Here is a 26,556-nt window from a genome sequence, read left to right as displayed (position 1 = left end):
TTGCTGTCATGATAACTTTCCAGAGATCTTCCAGAATCCTTTCTGATAGTATTTGAAACCACTGTTCAGTGTTTTGGCATCCTTTGAACTCACGGATGTATTGCTGGCCTTCCTGGATCGTATTATCATCTCACCAATACGCCCCCAACAATGCAGCCACCTTGTGTTCTTTTAATGCAATGCTGTTTTAGTCTAAACAGCTGGTGAGGCAAATTTCTGATGTAGAGGAAAAAAGAAAGAATGAGGAACAAAACATAGCAGTAACTTTCTGGTCATGCTGGAAAAGACAGATATTCTGTGTCATTAGATTTTACTGTAAAGAGAAAGGCAGTCCTTTTGCACATGACCATCCAGCAACAACTATCATTTTGATTTACGAAAAGGTTCCTCAAACCACACGAGAGAGAGAAAGAAAATGATAGGCTGGAAGGTTTAGTAAAGGCTTTTGAGATGGGCGAGGATATGGATGGATATGTCTATCTCACTGACTTGTGCCAGGTTTGATGCCAACTGGGTTGACGGAGGCAGCAAGCTCCAGACTGGGCATCAGCTCATAGGGCTTTTCGGGCTGCTTGGTCTTGCCCTCATGGTAGCGGCTGTAGATGCCACGACCAGCAGAGTAACCCCCCAGGTACGACCCCCGAGGTCCAGGGGTACGGTTACCTGCAGCAGCACGACCACGACCTCGCACAGTACCTGCTTAAAATACAATAAGTAATATGATGACAGGGGTTGTGGTTTAGGACTCGAGTAGCAGGGGGCAAACTGTACTGAAAGTTGAGTAGGGCAACATGTAAGGCAAGATTTAACGGTGAGTTTAGAAGTTGGGTAGCAAGGAGAGTCGTTTAGCTCTAATCCTGTCCAGTTGCTACAGGAAATCTCTGTTTGAGCTCAGTATATTGTGTCTGTAGTTCTTTGGGTCCAGTTTGGCCTTTCTTAAGCACTGTTTTGACTCCCTAATTGTATTTGGATGAAGGTATACAAGCTCATGGCACTGTGAAGTGGTGTTTTTGGATGTCCTCTGCTTTGTAACAATAACCCAGCATGAAATGGGAGGTGATAGCACAGCAGGAAAAGGATGGTGTTAGAAAATGTATAGTTTGTCATATGGCAAGAAAGCTCATTGTTCATTGAAGGAATAAGTAGGAATAAGGATGTGAGAGATTACCATTGTTCTGTATCATTGGGGATCCTTTGGAGAGAAAACCAAAACACAATGATTGTTGAAAGTCAAATTGATTTTCCTGCTACCACCCAAAGACCATATTCAGTCAATCATCAAAGGTAATGGGATTAGCATTCATTGGTCCATCACCTTGTTTTGTCTTTTACATTTAACATGTTTCTGATTTTAAGCCACAAACCCTCATCAAGTTAAAGATTTTAATAAACTTTCATCAAATGGAATTCTAGTCATCAAAGATTAAATCATTATTATCTAGTCATCATGTCCATTTAAAAATCACTACTGATGGGGCGTGTTCGTCATTGCTCCTACAAAGGTATCTTTTGGATCTTTAGCAGTGCATTGGTCCAGAGAGTTTCTGCTGTTACCAACATTTACAAAAATGTATATAAACTGTTGGCTTTAAGAGAAACACTATGGTATTTGCAACTGATCAAAACTGGTACTAAAACAGAAAAAATAAATTCTAACCTTTGACAAAGTAGTCCCTGTTAGGTCCAATGAGGGTGTTGTAGGGATAACCGTAGTAGGCCAATGTGTAGGGATCACACTGGTAAACGTAATTCTGCTGGGTAGCCTCTGGAGTGGCAGAAGCTCCCTTAGAGGCCTTCTGGCGCGAGTACTGCTCTTTATCAACCGGCTTGGCGAGTGTCACCTCAATGCAGGACCCTTCCACCTCTGTGCCGTTAAGGTGGTCCATGGCCAGGACAGCATCGTCCCGAGAGGTAAAGTGGACGAAGGCGTAGTCACGGATTTTCTTCACACGCTCTACACAACCGGGGTTCCACTGGCTAAACACCTGTTTGACAGAGAAAAGATGGGTGATTTCTGCTTGTTTTGCCCAAACACTAAACCAATGTGGTTGCTAAGCAGTTACCTTTTTTTACCCAATGAAAGCAGACATTCTAAACCTGTAAGTTGAACAGTCAGTTACCTGTCTAATTGTCTCCTCACTGGTTTCCATCATAAGATTCCTGACGTAAAGGATCTTCACTGTCTCCATCACATCTTCGTCCACATCGATCTCTGGCTCAGCCCAGTCTACTGCGATCTGGTGGCCCCACAGTTGAATACGTCCAGGCATCAACTTCCTGCGGGCCATGGCAGCTGCACGGTGCGACTCATACTCTACAAAGGCAAAGCCACGGTTCTTCATCTTGTCTGCAGCGCTGGCATAAACAATCACATCTAGTACACCCTCTGTCACCTTGGAGACCTCCTCCAGGATCTCCTCACGCTTTTTGGTCTTAGGGATGCCACCAATGAAAAGACGGCAGTTGTCCACAGAGGAGCAGACCCCCAGCAGCCGTCCAGGCCGCACCTCATAGTTGTTGAGCTCCCGCACGGCTCGTTTGGCTTCATGTTTCTCTGTGTACATCACAAATGCATACCCTCGGTTCTTCCCATCAAAGTCCATCATCAGGCGCATCTCATAGATGCGACCTACGGACTCAAACACTGGGACAAGCTCATCCTCATAAACGTCCCGTGGGATCTTGCCCACAAAGATTTCACATCCTCGTGGTGGAGATTGGCCATTCCAACCAGGAGGAGGGCCATATTTACGCTGACCATTTTCCTGGACCATCGTGTAGCCAGTGCGCTCCATCAGAGCCACCAGTGCGGCCTCATTTGGAGCACCTGCAACACCCTCAGGGATGGAGATCTGTCCATGGAGAGAATGGTGGGAGGCACCAGAGGGTTTGGGGGGTTTGGAGGCGGCAGCGTTGTTGCTCATGGTCGAGGAGGAAGCAGGATCTTCAGCTGTCATTCTGACAAAACCATCCAATCAGATCTGGGGCCTGAGTAGGGCAAAGAGATTGCAAGGTTTATAAAATGTAGTTTTTCAGTCAACGTCAAATAGTGTGAACCACAGATGCTATCCAAGAGTGAAAAACAGAAGAACAGGGAAACCCTCAGCAGGCCCTATAAAACGTGTTTTCATTTAAACAAATCCCATGATATGGCTTCTGATTGAGATAAAAAAAAAACCTAAACTATTACCAATTTGCATGCAAGGTTACACAAAAAACAGGTTAACCAAGACAGTGAATATACAGCATCTATAAATCCCCAGGACGCCTTCCCCTATCAGTGGTTTTACAACCTTGTTTTGTTGAGTTCCTCAGATCCCTTGCTGACCTCTGACCCCTATCAGAAGGAATGAAGGGCTGTAAACCCTGAAAACTCCAGCTCAAGGTTCATTGAGTACGACTAGGTCACATGCTCATTATGTGTGTGTGTGTGTGAGAGTATGTGTATGTGTGTGTGCATGTGTGTGTCAGAAGTAAGTTAGACAAGTTTGAGTTACGCTTTATGAGGAATAGTGTGTGAAATATAACTCCATACTGTGACAAAAAGCTGTGCACAATAATTTATATTAGACTTGTTTGACACACAGTCGCCACGAGAGGGTGTTGGTCTTTCAGCCTCCTTTTCAATATGAATGTGATACAGTGCGTGGGTGCAGCTTTTGTGTGTGTGTGTGTGTGTGTGTGTGTGTGTGTGTGTGTGTTTGTGTGTGTGTTTCTGTATTTTTGTGTGTGCACCACTTCATTAAGCACTGCAGCCCTATAAGAGGAACAGAGAACAATCAGAAATCGGCTTCCCAAGCATAAACCTCTTACTCTGTTATTTTCCAACACTGCCAGCATTCAGCACGGAAAAATCCACAGCGTTTTAAATCCCCAAATCGCCACGCTGCATACAACACGGAGGCAACCAATCACAGCAGACTACAAAGCAAACTACTTTGTGTCATGTAAGCAAATAGGCCGAATAAAAAGAAACAACCTCTTGTTAGTTAGTCAGTCAGCGTGTGTGTGCGTTTTTGTGCGTCACAAGATTGCCTGGACTTTGATGGCAATAGGTGAGGCAGTCAACAAAGGTAAAACACTACAAAGCCAAGCAACCATGGTAACGCACACACTCATTTGACCTGACCCAATATCCCACTCTCCCACAGCCACACACACACACACACACCTGTTCACTTGTTAGTTCGCCCAAGGCTGGAGGGCTTAGAATTACCTGCAAACCAGCTAACACCTCGTCCACAGAGGAATGGAAATGATGCAAATGTCAGTTTGATAAAAAAAGAGAGCTATTTTCAGCTATTTTCCATTTTTCATAGAAAATGTAAAGAAAAAGTTGTTGTAAATTTAAAAAACCAAAGATAGATGCAGACAGCAAAAACAAATAGTGACAAAAGACAGGATGTTCTTTCCTACTTCTATCTTTAGTTGGCTGCTGCATGTTGACATAGGTCAAGATGACATTAAATGTTGTAAAAACACTGTTTTAGTATAAGTTATGGAGACATCAAGTATTTCTGCTCAATGAGGATGCAGTTCCCTTCTCAGGACACAGAAAAAAACATCACTCAAGGTTTTTCCAGTAGCCGGTGACATTAAAACATCTCTATTATTTGTTTCTTTGTTGTTTTTCTTTCTACTTCCACAGCTCGACGTGCCCTCCCTCTGTTCCTGCTATCATGTGAAGTGCTAACATGACTCCATCTCATCACTCTTATCAGCCTTATCTTGCCAGAATGATGACAAAGGGAGGACAATATTCACTTTGGGAGTTCTGCTCGGTCATTAAAAAAAAAAAAAGAAGCAATGTGACACTATGAGGTCAACACTCATAACATACAGTAGTCAGGGTGATAGTGTTTTGAAAAACTCCCTTAGCTGGATATTTTGTGTGTGTCAAAAATATGATATATTCAGTGCTCACTCTTACAGTGGAGTAATCTACTTCCTGCTTTTAAAACACTCGGAGAACACTTCCTCAGTGCTGACCACACAGTTATGCTGAGGTTTTCCTTTTAAAGGAGAGACTCTGGAAATCACAGTAATCAGTGTGTCAGAAGTAAGGCGAAACTTCTGTTTTGAGGACTGGTTTCTTGTCCTTTGCATTATAAAAATATGAGAAAATGAGGGTGTAAGTGTGCCATTGACAAAGTGAAGAAAAAGTAGGGTATGTATGTGTGTGTATGTGTGTGTGTGTGTGTGAGAGAGAGAGAAAGAGAGAGAGAGAGAGCGAGCAGCAACAGGTAGATGATTAACACAAATCACAGCCTTCACTCAAAAAGAGCACAAAGATTTACAGATGCTGTCTCAGTATGAAAGTGCAAAACTGTAGTTTTCAAAGAAACATTACAACAAAATTTTGAACACTAATGCGTGCTTCATCTATCCTGATTTTACCTCTTTGCAGCACAACAGGAACAGCTATCATGGAAAACCTACGGAGATATTTAAAGGCTCGGAGACAGAGTTTACCTGGTCAAAGGTTGTGAACTCAGAGAAACACAGGATGGAAGGAGCACAGCAAGGAAGTTAGAGAGCAAGCATTTGATTGGCTAACAGTGCCAACCTGCCGGGGTTAAAGTGTTCCAGTTATTGCTTTGGAGATTGGTCATTACATCGTGTTTATAATTGATAGAAGCGCCTGATTCCCTACGTATTAACAGCATGTTTTAAGGGACCGGATTGTTTTATGAGCGGAAAAAAAGCTTTTACAGGCTTCCTCCGGATCATACCATAAACACAGACTGGCTACTGCTGGCAAAATCCATCTTTTTTTCCTCAAATAAGTAAATGAGGCATGACATTAAAGCGTAGTTCCTCACAACTAGAAAGAGGAAGAAAAATGTTATTCTTCATGTCACTGACCTGACATTAAATCAATACTGCTGTCATGTGTTCTTCACATGAGAATTTGCAGGTCTTGTTCAGATGTTTGTAAGCCCACAGCCTCTCTTTTGGCTCCCAATTTATTGCAGATTATGGAGCAAAGTAAACCTGTGTGTGTGTGTGTGTGTGTGTGTGTGTGTGTGTGTGTGTGTACAATAAGGAACAATGCGTCTCTCAGTTGGCAGTTCTATCCTGAGTGACACTGATCCAGTGTACTGAAGAAAACAGGTCTAAGGAAGCCGCCATCTTAGCTGTATGCACACACACACATTAAAAAGAGGAGGTGACTCACTCACAGCGTCCACCCAGCAGCCCCAAAAAACAGGGTCAGTACAGTGGGACCAACGCTTACAAACGCTCCATTTCTGCTATTTTAAAACACACACCCAATAGATAACAGCACAGCACATGAGTCATGCAAATACTATTAAAGGCTGCCTCCAAATCATACACACAACTGCTCAAAAACAACCTGCAGATAGTCTCAAGTCACAAAAACTTCATTTTCATTAAAGGATGAGGAATCCCTTTAAAACCAAAGACAGTAATGACAGATGGCAGTGAGACAGAGCAGAAATCTTGAGAAAGATATCACAGCAGAGGGATGGTGGAGGAAAAGAGAAGAGGAAGGAGAAGCAGAGAGTGGTGAGATGGGAAGATAGCTACCCCTGTTGCTTCACAGCGCTCCGCTGCTTGGCCGCCTGCTCTGGGAGTTTTTGTCCACCTCCATGAGAGACAGGTACAGCAGGGCACTGAGCACAGGGGCCGGCCTCCTCTACACACACACACACACACACACTGAGCCAAAGCTGCAAGCCAATGAGGGTGGAGCTTTAACAGGTACATATGTGTGTGTGTGTGTGTGTGTGTGTGTGTGTGTGTGTGTGTGTGTGTGTGTGTGTGTGTGGGCGGATCCCAGCTCTACTTTTGCAGAAAATTAGTGTGTGGTTCTTTTTTTAAAAATACACACATTGAAGCACCTGTTGCACAAACCTGTTACTTTTACTGACTCTGCAACAAACGAAGACAGAGAAGGTGCTGTTAGTGGGAGGAGAGGTGGCTGATGGGAAATTCAGTTTTAAGCGTTTTCTGCTTAGAGTTGCAGAAATTGACAAACGGCAGGAAACATTCAAACTGGGGTTTGAATACTTCCTCATGTTGTCTAACTGAGAAAGGATATTTGGAAATTCTGACTGGGAGTTACCACTAGACTGATTTATGTCACGTCAGCACAAGACTACAACTGTGTGTGTGTGTGTGTGTGTGTCTTTGGGCATACGTGTGTGTTTCTTGTACATAACAACGGCGAACATGTTCCTAGCACAGCTTAACTTAAGCAAACAACACACACCTTCCTGGGCAGTCAAGAGAGCAGATAGAGAGACAAACAGCCCAATAAGAGGACGTCACTCTCTTTTAGAGAGTTTCTGTCTAAAAACTCCTCTCAGTGCAAGGGGAGCAAGAAGAGAGGGAGTAGAGGGACAGAGAGCAGATGGGGTGAAAGGAGGAGAGAGAGATGAAAGTCACAGTGTGTGGTCAACAGTGTGTTGAGTTTCAGCTGCTATTGAAACCAGCCCCACTCCTTAACGACTGAGCAAACAGGCTAGAAGAAAGTCTATTTAGCATAAAGACCTCAGATGAATGGATGGACAAAAGAAGAGAAATGATCAGAGACCTTTATATGCCCTGTAACACCTTTAATTTGTTTGCTTAATCAACCACCAATTTTAAAACTATCAAAATCATCTGTCACACAGTTGACAGATGTAAAATATAGCTACAAGGTGTGTGCTGAGGGTGTGTGTGTCTTGGTGGGCACGTTTGTAATCTTTTGGCATGTGTGCAAAAGCTAGAAAGAGGATTGAAGAGCAGGGTTACAGATCAGTAAAACCAGGTCTTTCTCTAAGCGAAGGGGTCAATCTAAATCAAAGATTAACTGTCAGTCATTAGCAAGAGCCAATCAGGACATGCCTCAGAGGACTCAGGTGTTCTGGTGACCGCACAGCGGGACCATCACCCCATCAGGTCAACGGTTAACCGTTAAACCCCACAGGAAGACCCGAGAGATGGACGAAAAACATTTACTGTCCCTCATTCAATCATTGCATCAAGTTCACTGAATCATTTCTCAGGCACAAAGACTGAAACATATAAACTATCACACCACTGACACACACACAGGGTCAAACAGTTCATGTTTTTAAGTGTTTTAAATTCAAATAATACATTAAATAAACTAGTATTAAAGGCTGGTATTAGTTTATATTTGTCTCCTTGTCAACGAATCCCATGAAAAAGCCCAAACTAACAATGTGTTAGTCCATCTTTCAGTACTTTCCACCTTTCAATCCTGTCTGTAACTCTTAGCCTCAACCCCAATTGGTTGCTACTGAAGATGAAAATCTTTAAAAAGGGGTCACAAATGTTACTTAAATGGGAGTAAATACTGCATTGGCTTGGGATTATTTTCAGCTGCGGATTAATATGCATTTGGTGCACTAGTGAGTGTTGCGGCAGCAGGAATAAAAAAAAAAAAAAAAAAACTACAGTGCTCATGTTCATGGTAATGAAGGACCGTGGCAGCTAGTGCAACAATGTGGCTTATTAATGTGTTTTTTAATAGTTTTGGGACAAAAATGAAGGATTATTACTACTACTGCATTGCTGGTTGTTGACAGTAAGAAAATTATAGAAAACAACAGCCGTATTGTTTAAACAGATATAAAGTACACAGGGGCAGGGTGTATTAAAGTTAAAATATGCATTTTGGGTCATAATTAAATTTTGTTTATGATGGTGGAGTCAATATCATACTTTACCAACTTTTTTATTACATCACTGCTGCTGACATTCACCTAACACTTATTTGTTAAGCAAGTAATCACCTAAGAGAGTGCTTATAGACTTTGTTTTACTGTATCTCTGATAAGTAGTTTCTTTATTAAGGCCAGGGTCATTCACACACACACACACGCACACACACACACACACACACACACACACACACACACACACACACACACACACACACACACACACACACATATACACTGGAATCTGCAACACAGGCAAAAAGCAGCAATAAAGCAGCGCTGGTAATCAGTATCTCGGCCAGAGAGCCTGTACGACTGCCATCTATTATTACAAGTCATCCATATAAGTAAATGAGTAGCGTGTCACAAGACCAGAGGTCCCGCTGCTTATTTGTGTAGAGTGATACGACCTGTAGGAGTGCAGTGTTTAGACTCACACTGTGCTTTCCTGGAAGCAGTTCCTCCAAAGTCAAGTGCAGAAACAGACAAACAGCTTCAGGATGTAAAAAAAAAGCTTCCTGCTGTGATTTCTGTTACGTCCAACAGCTTAATAATTGTTTCAGGTAGTTTTCGCAACTTAACAGCGTCCAAAAGAATTACTTGCTTACATGATTATCATCCTTGAAAACGCCAAGCAGGAATCATCAGACAGAGGATAAGGTTTGTTAAATAAAAGTCAACGCAAAGGAGAAACTTTGTTCCAGTGTCTGCACTCCACTGCACGCTTTCATTGTCAAAGTCAGCTGCTGCAAATGACCACAACCAAGTGAAACAACGAACTTGATGAAAGAGAAGTGAGAACTGTGGCTGACCCTTCAGGACACATGATGTCCACACACTGCGGTTTACCCAGCTCATCTGTCAGCATGCTGACTTCAACAGGATCCAGCAGGATGGAGAATTAAGTCACACTGCTGAATGAGGAGGAGGAAGCTGTGCTATCTTGGTGTCTTTAGATATCTGCTTTCTGTGCTTGTGCATTGATTTTGAGAACCTGTTGTCTTTACACTATGTATTATGGATATCACCAAGAGACGATCCTGTACAGATATAGTACTTAGTGAACAACATTAGGGCTGCAAGTAATGGTTATTTTCATTATCTGTAGATTATCTTGTCAATTAACTGATCAACCATTTTGTCTATAAAATGGCAGAAAAAAAAACTTCCCAGAGCCCAAGATGACTTCTTCAAATTGCTTCATTTGTCTGATTAACAGTTCTAAACCTAAAGAGATTAAATTACTATCATAGAGGGTTAAGAAAACCAGCAAATATACACATTTGAGAAGCTGCAGTTAATTAATTTGGCATTTCAGCTCCACTTGAAAAAACAAAAACATGGTGCTCAACCAAAGAGAAAAAAGAGAGCTTCGGTGCATGTACAGTAATGAGATAGTGTGTGCACATCCCATACTATATTTTTATGTCAGGTGCAGGACAACAAAGGAAATAAAGGAAAAAAGCTGAGTGTCCACACACTGGATTGTAGCCCCCAAAGTCTTTTTATTACTTCCTTTTTCAGTCAGTCAGTAATAAAAACACTTTGGGAGCTACAATCTAGTGTGTGGACACTCTGCTTTTTTGTGCATATACAGTAACCAAAGTAAAAAGGGGTTTGCACATACAAATCAATTAGATTTTTCCTTTTCAATGTGATACTTCTCATTTTTTGGGATCTGCTTTCTTCAGTGTGTGAGGAATGGTGTGTTAAATTATGGGTATGCAAGCTCTTGTGCATTTTTGCTCAAAATTGACAAAATTGTTGAATTCATTTTCTGTCGTTGGTTAAAGAAGTATTTATTTCAGCTCTAACCAAGGTCGAACAACATCTTCTTTTACACATTACAATCTGATCTACACATTATCCATAGTTCATTTATATCTCTGCCTCTGTTTTGCCTCCTTCTCTTTGCTTTTCTTCACTCTTTTTTTTCCTTCCTCCCATCCATGTACCTGTCACCCTCATTCCTCTGGTTCACTCAAGCTCAAAGACGAGCAGCGGGGAGGGGGGAGGAAGGAGAAAGGAGGAAGGTGCGGAGAGGAGGGTGCACAGAGAAGAAGAAGTGTGCGTAGAGGGAAGAAATGCAGCTAAGAGAGGAGAAAGAGAGGGAGAGAGAGAGAGAGAGAGAGAGAGAGAGAGAGAGAGTGCGTGGGAGGGGGTCTGAAGAGGAAAAGACCAGATGGAGAGGAGCGAGAGAGGCTAACGAACAGAGAGGAGGGGACCAAAATGCTCCCTCTGCGATCTCTTCAGGCCTCCCTCAGCGCTAGAAAGCCCTTCAAAGTGAAACTGGCCTGAAGAATTTCAGGTCAGACGGAGTGCGTAAGTGACTGCCTCCAGCCCACCCCAACTTCACCACGGAGGGATGATTCCAGTTCATTTACTCTGATGGCCCCCCTGCCTTCAGGACCTTCACATTTGTCCACTCAAAACACTACGATTTTACACAAACAGGCCATTTCTAAGCAATACAACAAAGAGCCTGTACCTTAACCTTCTCTTTTCAAGTCTTAATGGCAGAGATTCAGTTGAAAGTTTAACCATAACTTGACAATTTTGTTTTAAATGACTTATTCAAACTTTAATTGTAGCATCAATTATAGATTACACAGTAATTCGTAATACAGAAAAGCTTAGAAAGGTCAGCTACAACCAAAATTGACACACATGTCCCCTCATACGGCTACATAGTCATTACTAATCATAAGAGCTGCTTTAGCTTTAGCAATAGCTGAAAGGGGCTTTGCTTCCTTAGGCAAACACATTCCTCAGGCTAATCAGCTAGCCTGTTCAAGGCCATAGCAGACATTGTTTCAGACAATTACTACTGACGTTGACAATATCACACACTCGTGATAAAGGCTTTAGTGGCACTCGGTGAGTGAGTGTGTGTGTGTATGAGGGAGGAAATCATCAAGATTTAAAGCTGGAGAGTTGGTGATATTTGACACTAAAACACCCAAATATTTGCGTATAACATCATTTTTGTTTTGTCAACGTCCTTCACACTCACAATTACTACAAAGACTTACAAAAGAGGTAACCTTCACACATACTTTTATACTCAAACAAGGGCCCACCCTGTCGACAAACACAGTTAAAAGAGCGTGTGTCAGACTCACAATTACAGAAACGTGCAACCTGAAATAATATTTCTGTCAATACAATCCTTTTGTTTCAAGAACATTTGTTGATGTTGACACTTGATCACCGGATTTTCTATCCCAGTCTCTCTCTCTCTCTCTGTCTCTTTCACACACACACACACACACACACACACATGCACGCACACATGCACACAACAAACAGCTCACCTTGCCAGGGTAAAAGTCCACATATTATATGACGAAGAACCAGGAAGTCTATAAGTAATAATACCAGCCTCTCCATGTAGTCACTGAAGCATTTTTTTTATCCCCCACCTTAAATACACACACACACACACACACACACACACACACACACACACATATACACATACACTGTCATGCCACTCCACTGGTTCCACTGGTTTCATTGTAAAGACATCACGATCTTCATTCCAATCACTGATTGGTTTAAAAGCCTTTGTTGGCTTTTTCCAATCATTTTGGCTCTGACAAAGTGGTGAAACAGGGAATTCTGGTAAACTGTAAATCTATCCGCACAAAGCAGAATACCGTACCTACATGAGATGAGAGAAAAAAAAAATGCCAAGCTGTTTCCATTAGAAGACTGTAAGGTTTAGTCATGGAGAGCCTCAACCAGTCAAACCTTTACTCATGGAAGTCCCAAATTACTACCAGGTGTTGAGGTCATCTATCATACAGGAGCAGACAGTCTCGAAACTCATTTTTCAAGGCTACCTGATTAAGATGTTTTTTGTTCAAGTGATTATTTAAAATTGAAATTAAGCCTTTTCACAGAGAGACACAACAACAAGAGATGCTAGACTCTGAAAAAAAAAAAACAAGACAACACACTTTAGGGTGAATGTCAAACACTGTACCTGTGTCCCAAACTGAGAAGCGCAGATATATCGACGAGCAGGACAAGAAGATACAGCTGTTTTGCTATTAGGAGTCACTTTGCACCTTCACACTTGTCTAAAACTCTCTCTCTCTGTCCATTCACTCTCCTTTGGTGTTGACAGGCCGTGGCAGTAAGAGAGTCTCCAGCAGTAAGAGGTAAGTAAAGGTGATTTAGTGTTTACTCATTCTCAAAGACCAGAAGAGAGAGGTGGGGCCACTCAGTACAGGTAACCCCCCACCTTTTTTTCTTCCTCCCTCAGTCTCTCTCTCGCTTGCTCTCTCTCTCTCAGCTGATAAGGAATGAGACAAAAGGGAAGGCAAGGGATAAAAGGGCAGAGGGTGTGACGAAAGGTGATGATTGACAATAATTAGGGAAAAGTCATGAGTTTGTGTGTGAGTGTGCTGATGGATTCACAGTAGTATTTTGTGCATTTGTCTCTCATTATTGGATAAAAGGGACCATCCATTTAAAAAAAAAAAAAGTCTTGTTGATAAATTAGTCAGAATCCAAACACAGAAGAATTCTGCAGAAAGTCGTTGGAATTTACCATTGTTTCTTCTCAATGACACCCACAAGACATTTTACAAGTTCCAGCTTTCTTGTTCAAAATGAAAACAGAAGCTGGTGACCACATGTTCGTTAATCAAAGCAACAATTGCAGGTTCACAGTCATGTTAGCAGTTCTGTGAGATTGCACTCAAGCATAGTCGTGCTTTGAGTTAAATGCTGACATCAGCCTGCTGCCATGCTCACAATGAAAATGCTAACATGCTGATATTTAGCAGGTAATGTTTACCATGTTTACCATTTTAGTTTAGTGTGTTAGCGTGTTAACATTTGCTAATTAGCACTAAACACAAGTTATGACTGAGATTGTTAGACATGTCAATAGTTTTGTAGGTATTTCACAAACCTAAGTATACTGGACAATTTCAAATTTTAACATGATGATGGCGCTAGATTAAAATCTACCAAAGTTATTATAATTCATCCTAAGGGAGATACGAATGTGTGTACCAACTTTCATGGCTGTCCATTCAGTTGATGTCAAGACATATCACTCACATGTCAACTTTATGGTGGCGCTAGAGGAAAAATGTCAGGGGATCACCCAAGTCATTAGGATTCATCGTCTGTGGACCATGAATTTCTGTACAAAATTTCATTGAAATCCTTTAAACTGATGAGATATTTCAGTCTGGACCAAAGTGGTGGACCAACGAATCGACCAACAGACCGTCTGACATTGCCATCCCCAAAACCATGAAGCTAGCACAGCTAAACATATTCGTTTGCACATTAACAAGTGGCACCACTTCATCCTGCATCAAATTAAATTACAGATAAACATAAAAAAAAGTTTTAAAAATGGCTGGAGTTAATCAAATTTACAGGATCAGAAGTCACTGAAAATGTCTACTGGAGAACACTTTTAGAGAAAGAACCACTTTTTTTCATCAAACCAAATATTTACGTGTAGTTGAGGCACGTTAGAAAATAATTTGTAGGTCGATAGAGATTCAAAAAATTCAAACAGTACTGTAGATCAAGAGAGATCACCTTTCACCTTTTAGTAAAGGCCTGGGGCATGTTAGGATAAACCTGTTGAGGGCTGAATTTGGCAAGTTTAACCATGATCACATCAGATTTTTCAGCTATGCTGGTTTTGCATGGTAATCACAGTATTTAAGAGTAGAAGTTTCAGTGGTCAGTGCTAATACACTTTTGCGGGTTGCATTAAGTCTGAAATGACAGTCACTTTACTGGTGACTGGTCACACTTAGAAACACAACAGAGTTAAAGAGACTACAAAACCAGACTAAAGCCATCACATTCCAGTCATATTTGTCAGAAACACAGAGAGGGTCAGAGGTAATAGGAAGGAGACCACGGTGACAATGTGTGGAAGTGTACATAACCTTAAACAACCCTGAAAGAGAACGGGGCCTATAGCTGCTCTTATCAGATGGGGTGCTGTTCTATTTCAAAGCAACTGTGTGTACCGTATGTGTGTATTTGTGTGCAATTGCCATTGTACAAGTGACACATTAACCAATGACTCTGTTAATGAAGGACATGTAATCACTGATTCTCGCCTTTTTGGCTCACGGTGTATGTAGATAGCCAGTACAAAGTTTACAGGTGTAGAAATCTATTCTCTCCCCAACAGGGTGTAATAAGGTTGAAGTGAAGGCCATACAGAGCCATAAAGCCATTTTAAAGGTGGAGGAGAGCGTGATTCAAACGCCAGGATGACTTTATTACCAGCACACCGTATCGCACAGACACACACTCTCTCACACACACATTGAGTCAAGTCAAGACAGTTTTATTTGTATAGACTAATATCACATGCAATGTCTCTCAATAGCGTTCACAAGCTCACATCAACGGTTCATAACCCAATTCTCAACCTGGTTTAAGACAAGGAAAAGCTCAAACTCAAAGAGAGATTCTGCTCCTTGGATGACTGATTTTGCAACAGAGAAAAATGTGAGAACATGACAATCATTAAAAATAGAATAACTTATAACAGTTCAACAAAAAATCCAACAGAAGGATTATAATTATAATAATTGTAATAACCAATACTACAATATACATGTCCATGATACACACCTGCATGTCTGTACCTAGCAAATCAAAAGACAGACAGACGTGTGCCTGGGGTGCAGAGGTGATAGCCATCAGCCGTCAGCTATCGTCAGTGCTAATAGAGACAGAGGGAGACATGAGGGAACTGGCCCTACTGGTCTGATATGAACCCGTACACGACTTCAAGAAGACCTACACAAACAGCTTTACAACGGTCACTGAGACAAATGAGTGGGGGCGGGGAAGGTGGTTTAAAGCATCTTTAGTATGTGCGTGTGTGTGTGTGTGTATGTTTGTTGCCAACCAAACTGACAATAACGGAGACACTGGTGCCTCAAAGACAACACAAATACACACTCACATATACATTAAAGCGCAACCAAGACCAGTATTTTCAGCTGATATGGGTTATTACACATATATCATATCGCTGTGTGTATTGGCACAGTCATAAAAAAAGATTATGGAGCAGCTCATTACAGCAACATATGTTTTAATGGCAGTGTTTTATGTATATTTCTCAGTTCGAGCTTAATATAGCTAGTCTTGTTATAGTCTATCGTTGAATATAATAGGATAATGTGAATATTATTTGTTTAGATATCTTAAATCTTAAAGATGTTGACTGTTGAAAATGTTCTCTTATCTTATGTTTACTGTCACTAAAACCTTTAAAGCTATAAGTAAATTGAATGTATTAACAGAGATCTTTATCACACAATATCTGTTTATGATATATATAATATGTTTATCATGATGTATGATGTTTATATATATATATAATTCATATTGTCCAATATATTTTTGACTGATTTGTTCTTAGATACACATGCATGCCCACACACTCAAGCACACACACACACATTCACACACTATATTGTGTGTCAGTTTCCATTTGGTATCAGTAACCTTTCAACCTGATAATTCTGTTTAGAAAATGATTAAGATTTGGATCACAGATACCTTGACTGAGCAGACTTTAACTTCAATACACAAGGTTGATGAAATGTGCTCCGTGTTACCAAAACATTTAATTATATTCCACAAGGCTGTTCCTGACAGAACCGGAAAACATGAAGGCACACATTTTCAGAACATGCAAGCAAATGTCAACATAGGTGTTGGCAGACATCCTGAATAAAACTCCATTGTATATAATATTCACAGTCTTAACTGAACCTGAACATGAACATAAACGTCCTGAGTTGTGTGTCAACCCCTCGGGGCCATGTGAGACAGCTGAAGTGTCTCAGCAGAACAAAGTGCTTGTTTGTCAAGATAATACTTCCAACAGGGAGCAGATTACACCTTCACAACAGTCTGCAACACCTCTAATACAAGCATCTGTGTGTGACTGGCTGCCTAAAAGTGTCTCAAGAAGTCTTGATGATTTTGACAATGAGCTGTCTGTCTCTACTAGCCTGTTATTGTCCCATTTACTTACTTTACTTTTTCTCCTTCCACTGTACTCTTATTATGATAATGTAATTATAATGGTAAAAAAGACCTTTTTGTTAGAGAGATAGAGAGAATTCAAGACTCACACAACATGAAATTACAGAAATAATATCACATTTAATACAAAAAAGTGTCTTTTAATGCAAGATTTTTGCCCAGATGTTTAAATGAATTTAGACGGAGGCCTCAGAAACCTTTTAACAATGCCAATAAAACTATAAAGAATACTGAAACAAAATGAGGGAGGAGCACTTTTATTTCCCGAAAATAAAAAATGAAACTAAAACTGTTAATTTCCTGTAAATTGAAAGTTAACTGAAACTTGTCACCATAAAAGAAATGAAATTTAAATCTAAGTGAGAACACACACAATTAAAATAATAAAACTGTCAATGCGCTGCTCCACATGATCAAAATATTTTAATTATTCCAGTGTCACCAGTGAACTAGAATAAATATTTAATGATTAATGTCATTCACTGAGCACATGCATTGAAATGTAAAGACTGCAAAACTATCTGATCCTCCTCATAGTTTCCTCTGGGTCCTCAACCTCAGCCGACCCTCCAGACAACACACTCGCATACACATTAACACACACAACTTGGAGGTAAGGGTGTGTTTCTTGAGTGTGTGTTAAAGTACAGAAAGATCTAAAGTATCTAAAGTGTTAAAAGGCTGCTCTGCCAAACAATCCTCAAACCACAAGACAACATCTCTGTCAACAGGGAAACTGTCTGTTCAGTCGTAACACTTCCTCATTCAAAGGGTCACCTCACATCCTGTAACAACCGTCAACCAATCCTACTGTCCCACTTATGATTAACAAAAATGACTCAGCACAATAAGAGAACCTTTCTGCCCTCTAACCGCGCACACACACACACACACATACACAGGATCTGACATTAAAGTTCTACTTTTTTTTTTTCTTCCACCCTGATGAAAGACGTTTCCCCTTTTGCCTAGAATTTGGTCAGCTGACACTGCAGTCATGTGGCTTGTCACTAACCTATAGCAGAGCAGGGTGCAGCGTGTGTTTAGGTGCTACAATCACTGCCAAGGTCAAGGAGACGGGGGGGAAAGGAGAGAGACAATGTTAGAGAGATATGAGGAAAAGATTTGAAGGAGTTAGAAAACTAGAGGCACAGCAGAAAAGTAGTCATCCTTATGACTTCTAACCACACTAAAGCCACTCATTATCTGACCAGTGACCAGTAACCACTGTAACGTCAATGACTGATGACTGTGGAAAAACACTAACTATCATGTGATAAAGCATAAGCAGCATGCAGATGAAAAAACAAAGTAAAATGTAAGCAGATGTGAGATGACATCTGCGCAGGAAAATGCCAGATTTTTACATATTTGGTCTTGTTTTTGTAGTTTTGGTGCCATTTGTTGCCACACGGATAGAAAATAAACAGCCTCACTAGTCCGGACAGTCTGACAGCTTGTAAAGAAAACCACCGCTTAACCCACAATTCAGCCACAATATGGAAATCATTTATTTGCAAATGAATACAAAGGTGACCATTGTATTGACGTTGTGAAGCCAGCCTATCCATTTTAAGTGTCCATTCAAATTCAACTGCAACTACAGTAGATTTCATCCACTGACTGCACTTAATAAAGACACCAAGCAGTGGACGGTTGTAATTTCACAGTAATTTCAGGTGTGTTTCTTTTGCTTCTAAAGGATTTGGTTTAAATAATATGGCTGAACTTTGGATTCGTTAACCTTTCTGATCATCTGACCGCTCCTACATCATATTTCATCACTGCTGAGTGAAATGTTATACTAACAAGATAGATCATAGATGAATGATGTCCACAGCTACATAAATAAGTTCCTAGTATCAAAGGTATATTTTCCCTGTTCTTTGGGGTATTCTGAACAATTTCAATGGACACATTTACACTTGTTTTGTCATCAAACTAATCCTGAGCCTTCCTCAATATGTTAAAAACAAAATTTCTGACTTTCACTAGTCTAAAGGCGTCAACTTCTGAAACTCCCTCCACCCAAACCTCAAGGTGAGAGAGTCAGCAAAATCTGATCTGCTTTCTCAAGCTCTCTTTTTCATCGTTTACAGTTCTATTTCTAACCCTTGGTTGTACAACCAACTGTAACATCATAAAAGCCTCCAAGGAGAGAATGTCCAAAATTGTTGCGCCATTGTCCCCATTTGAAAAATTCTTGGCGTCTCCTTCCTCTCTATGACAGCAGGCTTTACACTCCGCCTTTAAGTGTGGCCATTCGGAAAAGCTATAAACTATTTTGCCTTTAGCTGTGATCAGATGACACTATCACAGCTTGTCATATAATAACTACTGTAAACACATGAGTGAAAGTAGATCAACTAAAGCTTTTTCCTTTGCATTTCATTTATTAAATAGCAGCTGATAACCCAACTTACTGTAAGTGTTTATATGACAAAAAAAGTACATCATAAAGTATCGACTAGTTTGTGTAATTAGAATGTGTTCTTGATGTACTGACGCTTTATCTTTTGCAATCTTAATCCTGCAATTTTCACCATCCCTCATTTCCTGGAAAGACTAATTGTTCTTCCAGCACACACACACACCTAACTACACACCTAAACAAGCGCACGCACACACGCACACACGCGCACACACACACACACACACACACACACACACACACACACAGGAAAAGTGAGAAGGGAAAGTAAAACAGGCAGATAAGAGCTGAATGAAAAGCTGGTGGAATTCAGCGTCGGCCAACTCCAGCTAACGCCCCCCCTAAATAAAGATCCCTAAACACACAATAGCTAAGCTGCTAAACAGTGTCATGCAACAGGGGTTTTATGACGCGAAAAGAAATCGTCCTGAGAAACTCAACGTGATCAACCTGCTCTCGCACTGAATGACGGCATGAAACTGTTCAGGAAACAAAGAGGGAGGAAAACAGGGAGTGTATGAGAACGTAAGATGCGTGAAGGACAGATGAGAGAGGGATGAGCCTGATTGTCTGCACATGCGAGATTATGTGTGTGTGTGCGTGTGTGTATGTGTGTGGCTTGAGTGTGGCTACTTTGTGTCAGTTTTGTGAATGGATGCACAGAGTCAGTCTCGGCCCATGGAACATTCCATTCTGCTAGGGCGGGGGGCAAAGTACAAGTTTGTGTGTGTGTGTGTGTGTGTGTGTGTGTGTGTGTGTGTGTGTGAGCGTGTGTGTGCCTTTGGGGTTGGATTTTATCATGACATGCAGTGTAATTCCAATTGTTTCTTTCCTGAAACCTACTCACATCCAAACACACAGTCCTCAACACCGTCCAACTTTGGTTGCCTTCTCTGCCAGAATCAAATCACCCACTGCACACACACACACACACACACACACACACACACACACACACACACACACACACCTTGCCTCTTGGCCTGCTGTCCAGACAACCACCCCATTGTGTGTAGCAACAGGTATGCAGAGAAGAGCCTGTTTGAGATCAGGCAATTGGATGCTTTGTACATGTGTGTGTGTGTGTGTGTGTGTGTGTGTGTGTGTGTGTGTGTGTGTGTGTCAGCAAGTTTATATGTCCTCGCTGGACACAAAAATCTTTTTAAAAAAAGCACCACCCAGCAAAAGGAGGCAAAAGGAGGCAGGAGGAGGAAGAAACTAGCAGTGAAATGAAGCATAATAACAGCATTAAGCGTATGAGCAGCTTGGAAGACGGAGCAGGAAAGGAGAAGAGGATGGAGGGTTCAGCAGTGTCACCACACAGGGGGGGTTGGAGAGGTTACGCAGGGGTCAAAGGTTGGATGATGGAGGGCGGAGGGAGAGGGAGAGGGGGAGGAGGAGTGTTGATCCAGCCTTCCCAGTGAGTGGATGTCACCTGTTTACACAATCAACAGTGCGCGTCTTTCCTGCCACGTTCTCAGAACAGAGACGGTTGCACAATGTCTCATCTGATCGGCTCAGACTGATTATAAAGAAAAGCACATTTTCTCTCTTAGTTGTATCATGCCATGCAGATAGTTTTGGTTTAATTTATTCAGGTTTTGCAGGATCTGTTTCTGAGATTTCCCCAAAACAATGGAGGTGAATGAAATTCTGCTTGAGGTGCTAACAGCATTAAAGACTGACATTTACACTCGTCTCCCTGTTACTCTGGGTAATTGCTGTAAATACTAAGAAATACTCCCTATGAGAACAGTTTACAGTGAAGTCTGTTCAGCTCCGTAGAGATTATGTTAATATAGTACTAATTTGTTGTCCCAATTGATGAGAAAGCACAGGATTGTGACATCGTTGCGATTGTGGCATCCTGAGTCCTTTGCACTTTGGTTATAGGGTTATGGAAAGATTGTTGTTTTGATTACATGTTATTACAGTAAACACGTTGTGTCTCATGCTTCAAGTGACTGCAAACTTTTTCAGTCATAAACTAAGACCAGAGTCTTTGCCCCTAAACTTCAACCAAGTGTTCTGAGAGCCTGAACATAACCATAAAAAGTTTAATAACTTTTAATAATGCTTTAAGTTGGTACCAATGAATATTGTAGGGAAACAAATGAAATATGTTATCAGTAAACATTTTGTGGATACATTCAGTGTCAACACTTTGCAGCTTGGCAGACACACTAGTGATGTTACAAATATAATCCAGGAGGGTTTATTATTCTTTCAAAACATATTTGCTGCTGCAAATTAGTAGCGTACCAACTTAATTTCTTTTTGAATTTTGCTGTATGCGCCACAAAATTCCCTCCAACCCCATTGTATTTGGGTGAAGGTATAAATATAAGAGATCTCAAAACCTGGACAATTTAGACAGTATGACTGACAGTATTTGTCATTTCTTCATATACCTAAAATGACGAATGCTTGCATTTACCAAATGAGGTAATAATGACTGTTGTCAGTCACAAGCAAAGGCAGAAGTAGCATGACGTTGTTACACCACCACAAAACCTCTCAAGGAGGAGGTCAAAGATGATGGTTGAGTCAACAAAGTATGTGATTTTGACACAAAGAGTTGTATCCTTTTGACCACGATCTTTGCCTTTCCTTAGCTAGCAGTGAGGTTGCAACCAATTGAATACCCTTCACCTTTCCCTTCAAAGCATAGTTTTGGAGAACCTATGGTGGACCCAAAACTATTGAAAAACGTGAAAGGCCCTCTCTAGAGCCAGTGTTTGGTTTGTCCATTCTGGGCTACTATAGAAACATGGTGGTGCAACATGGCGGGCTGCGTAGAAGAGGACCCACTCCCTATGTAGATATACAGGGCTCATTCTAAGGTAACAAAAACACAACAGTTCTTATTTTCAGATGATTATACACTAATTAAAACATACTTGTGGATACTATATTCCATTTCTGCCAATATTTCTACCAATAGATCCCCCTAAATCTTAAACACTGGTCCTTTAAATGGTTAAAGATGGTTAATGTGGGTCATATTTAATGACAAGTAATAGCAAAACGGCTTATTTTACTGTTTAATTTTGAGGACTTTACTAATTAAACCAAAATTGCATGACTTAATACCACCAGAATCAAAAAAATATATGTATGTTTTTTATAATTAGGGTGAACTGACCCTTTAACACAAGGAGAAAAATAATGCTACGATACTTAAATGCAACTACAGTCCTGGACCGATTAAATGTACAAACTCTTAGTTTTTTTCCACAGAACTCTGTCACAGTTTCCTTACATCTTACTGTAAATTTCTTTGCCTTATTTTTACCTGTCTGAACTCCCCCTTGTCCTGCTGCTGTTCAGTGTTTGGTCTGATCAGGGGGGAGCTACAGAGGGAGGTGGATGGGGAGGCGATCGAAGGGGAAGAATGCAGCCATTGTGCTTTCCAGGTATGTGTGTGTTTGTGACAAATAGAAAGAGAGTGAGGGAGAGAGGGAGAGAGAGAGAGGAGAGTGAGGGTGATCAGATCTTGTTACAGGTGTTTCATAAACAACACAATAGTGCTAACAGGTTCCCTCCACTCACTCTTTCTCTCTCTCAGCTGCATTAGTCTCTTTACTCTACAGCTTCACATTTCTGCTGCTGGATTAGGCTTATGGCTTTGTCACACACACACACACACACACACACACACACACACACACACACACACACACGCACACACACACTAGACTCAGTGCTGTGCTTCCCCATCATGAGCATGAGATGATCATGTGACAGTCATGTGACAAGACCATATACTATGTGTGTGTGTGTTTGTGTGATTTACACTGCTTCTGTTCCTTTTACTTAAGCCTCCTGCTTTTAAAAATCAGTTTGTTTGGTTAAAAAACAAAACTCATGTCCTCCCCTTTTATTTTACTTCCTGTTGCCTTCCTGAAACTAGAGCAGGCCCAAACACCAGCGCTGATACCACTGAAGTCAAGATAGAAAAAGAAAAAAAAGGCCTAGATATAAATTCCTGTCTTGGACGACTGTCTGTCCCTTTTGCAATCGTGGAATGTGATACAGTGAGTTGAGAGATAAGTATCCTTCTGAAAAATGGTTCACCTCTTGAACCTCCTTGCACAATCAGTCATGAAGCCACAGCCACTGTCTCAGAGACGGACGGACAGACAGACAAGCAGGCCCATTTGAATAATAACTATCATGTAATAGCATTCAACTGGTATCTATTTTTGGTTTTGGTTTTGCATTTTGAAGAATCCGTGTGTCATCGCTTCATCAGGTCTGACAAGCACTTCAACAGGCACACACCTCTCACACACACTTTAAACTTGTGGAAATATTTACAGTACTCACAAGGAAGCCGGTCGTCTGTCAAGATAGTCATGTTAACTTTTCTTTCACGCTAGAACGCTTTCCAATTCTTGGCATCCTTTTATGTCTGCTAAAATTAGGCCCAGGAAGGAACAAACTCATTACGATACAATGCTTCTGTATTTCATACATGAACTTTTCCAAAACATGATAAGTGTCTAATTTATAGTTAAAGAAATTAGATTCTATAAATTTAATATTCTAATCTTCTAAACTAGAATTTGTCTTGTTTGTTTTGTAAAAAGTGTGGGGGAATCAGCTGAACATGCTCCTTTATACCAAAAACACATGCTAACAAATGTACAACATACGTTCAGACACGTGCATCTACACACGCAATACACATATATCCTCACCCAACCAAATCTCGTTTGTACAACAACAGGACACCCAAGGCTAACTGGCGCCCGGCTCAACCAGTTTCTGACACACACACACACACACACACACACACACACACACACACACACACACACACACACACACACACGCACACACGACTAGACAAGACAGCAACTGATCACACACACATCCCCACACAAATAAACATCAAGTCCCTGTCCCATAACCTTGTAGTGAAGGTTACAGCAGTCAGCTGGGTCAGTGTGAACACTGGACCAGCTGAAGAAATGTCCTTCCAGATACCCACTGCGTGTGTCTGTGTGTCTATGAGTGTTTGCATGTGCATGTGTGCATGTGTGTGTGTGTGTTCTTAATCTTCCAGGTGAGAAAACACACCAAGTCCCCATAATGAGCCTTACAGCAGAACATTAAAATGTTGATATTAAAATGAAAAGCAGACAGGGAAAGAAAAAGAGATACATGACAAGTTCCCAGCCAACCTGTAGGATGATGGAACGTGTAGTCACGTAGTCGCTGTAAGGTTCGTCTGCCACCGTTCAAACCAACAATCCAGCTTGTCACTTTCTCATCTTCCCCTCCTCTTCCTCTCCTCCTTTGCGCTGTCTGTCAGGTTCTCTCCGGCCTCGCGTTCGCTGTCAAGGCGCCTCCTGTCTTCAATGACAGGTCCCCCAGAGCACAATCAGAAGAGAGCTCAGACACATCTAACAAACACACACACACACACACACACTGAGAGAAGACAAGTCAGAGTTTCTGTTCTCCTTTTGGTGTTTTTTTGGATTCTGACTCAGATCCTCTCTGTTTGTCCTCTCCTCTCCTCCAGTCACGACAGCGCTTCTAGACGCAACAGCGGGAGACAAGAGGAGGGGGAGCGCACAAGGTCTCCAAGTGGAGGAGAGAGGAGAGAGGGAGCGCACAAGGTGCCGGAGTTGAAGGAAAAACCTAGAGAGAGAGAGGGAGGGAAGGAGAGAGAGAAGGAGGGAGGGAGGGAGAGATGGAGGGAGGAAGGGCAGTGGTAATTAGTGAGTCTGTACCTGACTCTCACTGACATAAGCCCCACATTCCTCAGTGCCGAGGAGGGGGAGAGGCGAAGGAGGGAGGGAGAAGAAAAGAAAGGAAAAAAGTTCTTAACACACACACACACACACACCAACACACTAATGATCCCAGCAAACACATCAGAGAATACCCTCGCCACCCAAAAAGAAGAAGAAGATAAAAACAACTATCTTCCTTAGAGCACACCATAGCTAACACGTCGCTCACGTCAAGGCTGCATGATGTTAGATGATGAAGGTGCAGTAGCTGGAGCTTCGCTGTCCGTCATCTAAACTCTCCAAACACTATCTCGCAAGTGTTCAGTCTTCTCTTCCGTGTCTTTTCATTTGAGAGAATCTCTCTCTCTCTCTCTCTTTCTCTCTCTGGATCTGTGTATGGTGTACACACTGCCTCCTTCCAAAACTCACCAAACCAGAATCTGACTGCCCAAACCCCCAACACACCTACCTCCCTCCCTCCCTGCTATCATTCCGGATGGGAAATGCTATCCTCCTGTGGCCCTGGCCAATCTTTGTGTGTGTGTGTGTGTGTGTCCAAACAGCCAGACCTGAATCATAGCAGCCAGAGCAGCATTCCTCTAAAGGAGTTTCCTGCACGCCTAGTTCAAAAAAAAAAAAAAAACCCCACACATGATCACATCCACCGCATGCTTATTACTGATGATCAGCACACCTTTGCTCATTCACAAATGTATGCACCTCTGAGATCATGATGACACGCTGTCTTTACGTTAAGAGCGTTCATTCCCTTGACGTAGATCCCTCTGTAATGACAGCTCTCAGTAATAACAACTCACAGCTCTCTCAGATTTCTGCTGCTGAACTGTCAGCGTGAAGATGACAGAAGACACCGCTGACTCCTGAAGGGCAGATCTGAAACTTTAAATGTCTGATATAAATGGTTTGTTTGAAGAAGTTCCTGCTCTGAACCTGAACTGAAAGTAAAACAGTGAAGTTTATCTCAAATACCGGCTAAACTAGTGTTTCTTATTCTCTTCCTTCATATTTCTTTCCTTCTTCTCCATCCCCACCCATTCTTTATTCCCTTTCTTTTTTGACAATATGTTACTTGTTTGATCTTGTAGAGCAGTTTCAACTATTTCACTTCTCATTAAACACTGGTTGTGTTTGTGTATGTGTGTGTGTGTGTGTGTGTGTGTGTGTGTGCGTGTGTGTGTGTGTGTTTGCCTACCTGAACTCCTTTCAGAAAGTGGCGTGGGCTGGCCCAGACACTTCCTTCTTCCTGCTCTCAGGTGCGACGTCTTCGTGACAGCCTGTCGTCATGGAGACAGAAAGAGAAAGAGAGAGAGAGAGCTGTAGTGAACACTAACAACCGTGTTCAGTCAACTGACATGAGGGAGAAGTGAGGAAGCTGGATTTCTGTTTAGAGTAACAACACACACGCACACACACACAATCACACACACAATCACACACAAATGCATACATACAGATAAAGTCGTTGTGCACTTTCACACACTCCTGCACACACAGTAGGGAACTTGTGTGTATAGGAAACTGAGATTGAGTCAGACGTGCTCACACAGAGAAATAACGTTTCAACACAACAGCTGAACTCTGGCTGGGAGGAGGCCCA

At 41.6% G+C, this 26,556-nt stretch overlaps 1 protein-coding gene across 13 annotated transcripts in view; it reads right to left on the bottom strand.

Moving 5' to 3' along the window:
- rbm47 (RNA binding motif protein 47) overlaps window positions 1-26,276 on the bottom strand; it is a 32,298-nt gene extending 6,022 nt beyond the window's left edge. Inside the window, exons 1-6 of one of the 13 annotated variants that reach the window (XM_067584660.1) lie at window positions 26,152-26,276; window positions 24,381-24,552; window positions 2,121-2,988; window positions 1,658-1,985; window positions 1,169-1,192; window positions 490-699 (exon numbers count right to left, since the gene is read on the bottom strand). In XM_067584660.1, the coding sequence (XP_067440761.1) occupies window positions 490-699; window positions 1,169-1,192; window positions 1,658-1,985; window positions 2,121-2,957 (1,399 nt within the window). In that variant the 5' untranslated portion in view covers window positions 2,958-2,988; window positions 24,381-24,552; window positions 26,152-26,276. The other 12 variants (XM_067584657.1, XM_067584661.1, XM_067584659.1 and 9 more) reach the window with 12 other exon arrangements.
- Window positions 26,277-26,556: the final 280 nt, after the last annotated feature.

This window comes from Thunnus thynnus, chromosome 3, assembly GCF_963924715.1.
Source record: "Thunnus thynnus chromosome 3, fThuThy2.1, whole genome shotgun sequence".
NCBI lineage: Eukaryota > Metazoa > Chordata > Actinopteri > Scombriformes > Scombridae > Thunnus > Thunnus thynnus.
Note: the sequence above shows the minus strand (reverse complement) of the source record. Positions and strands in the feature narration are given on the sequence as shown.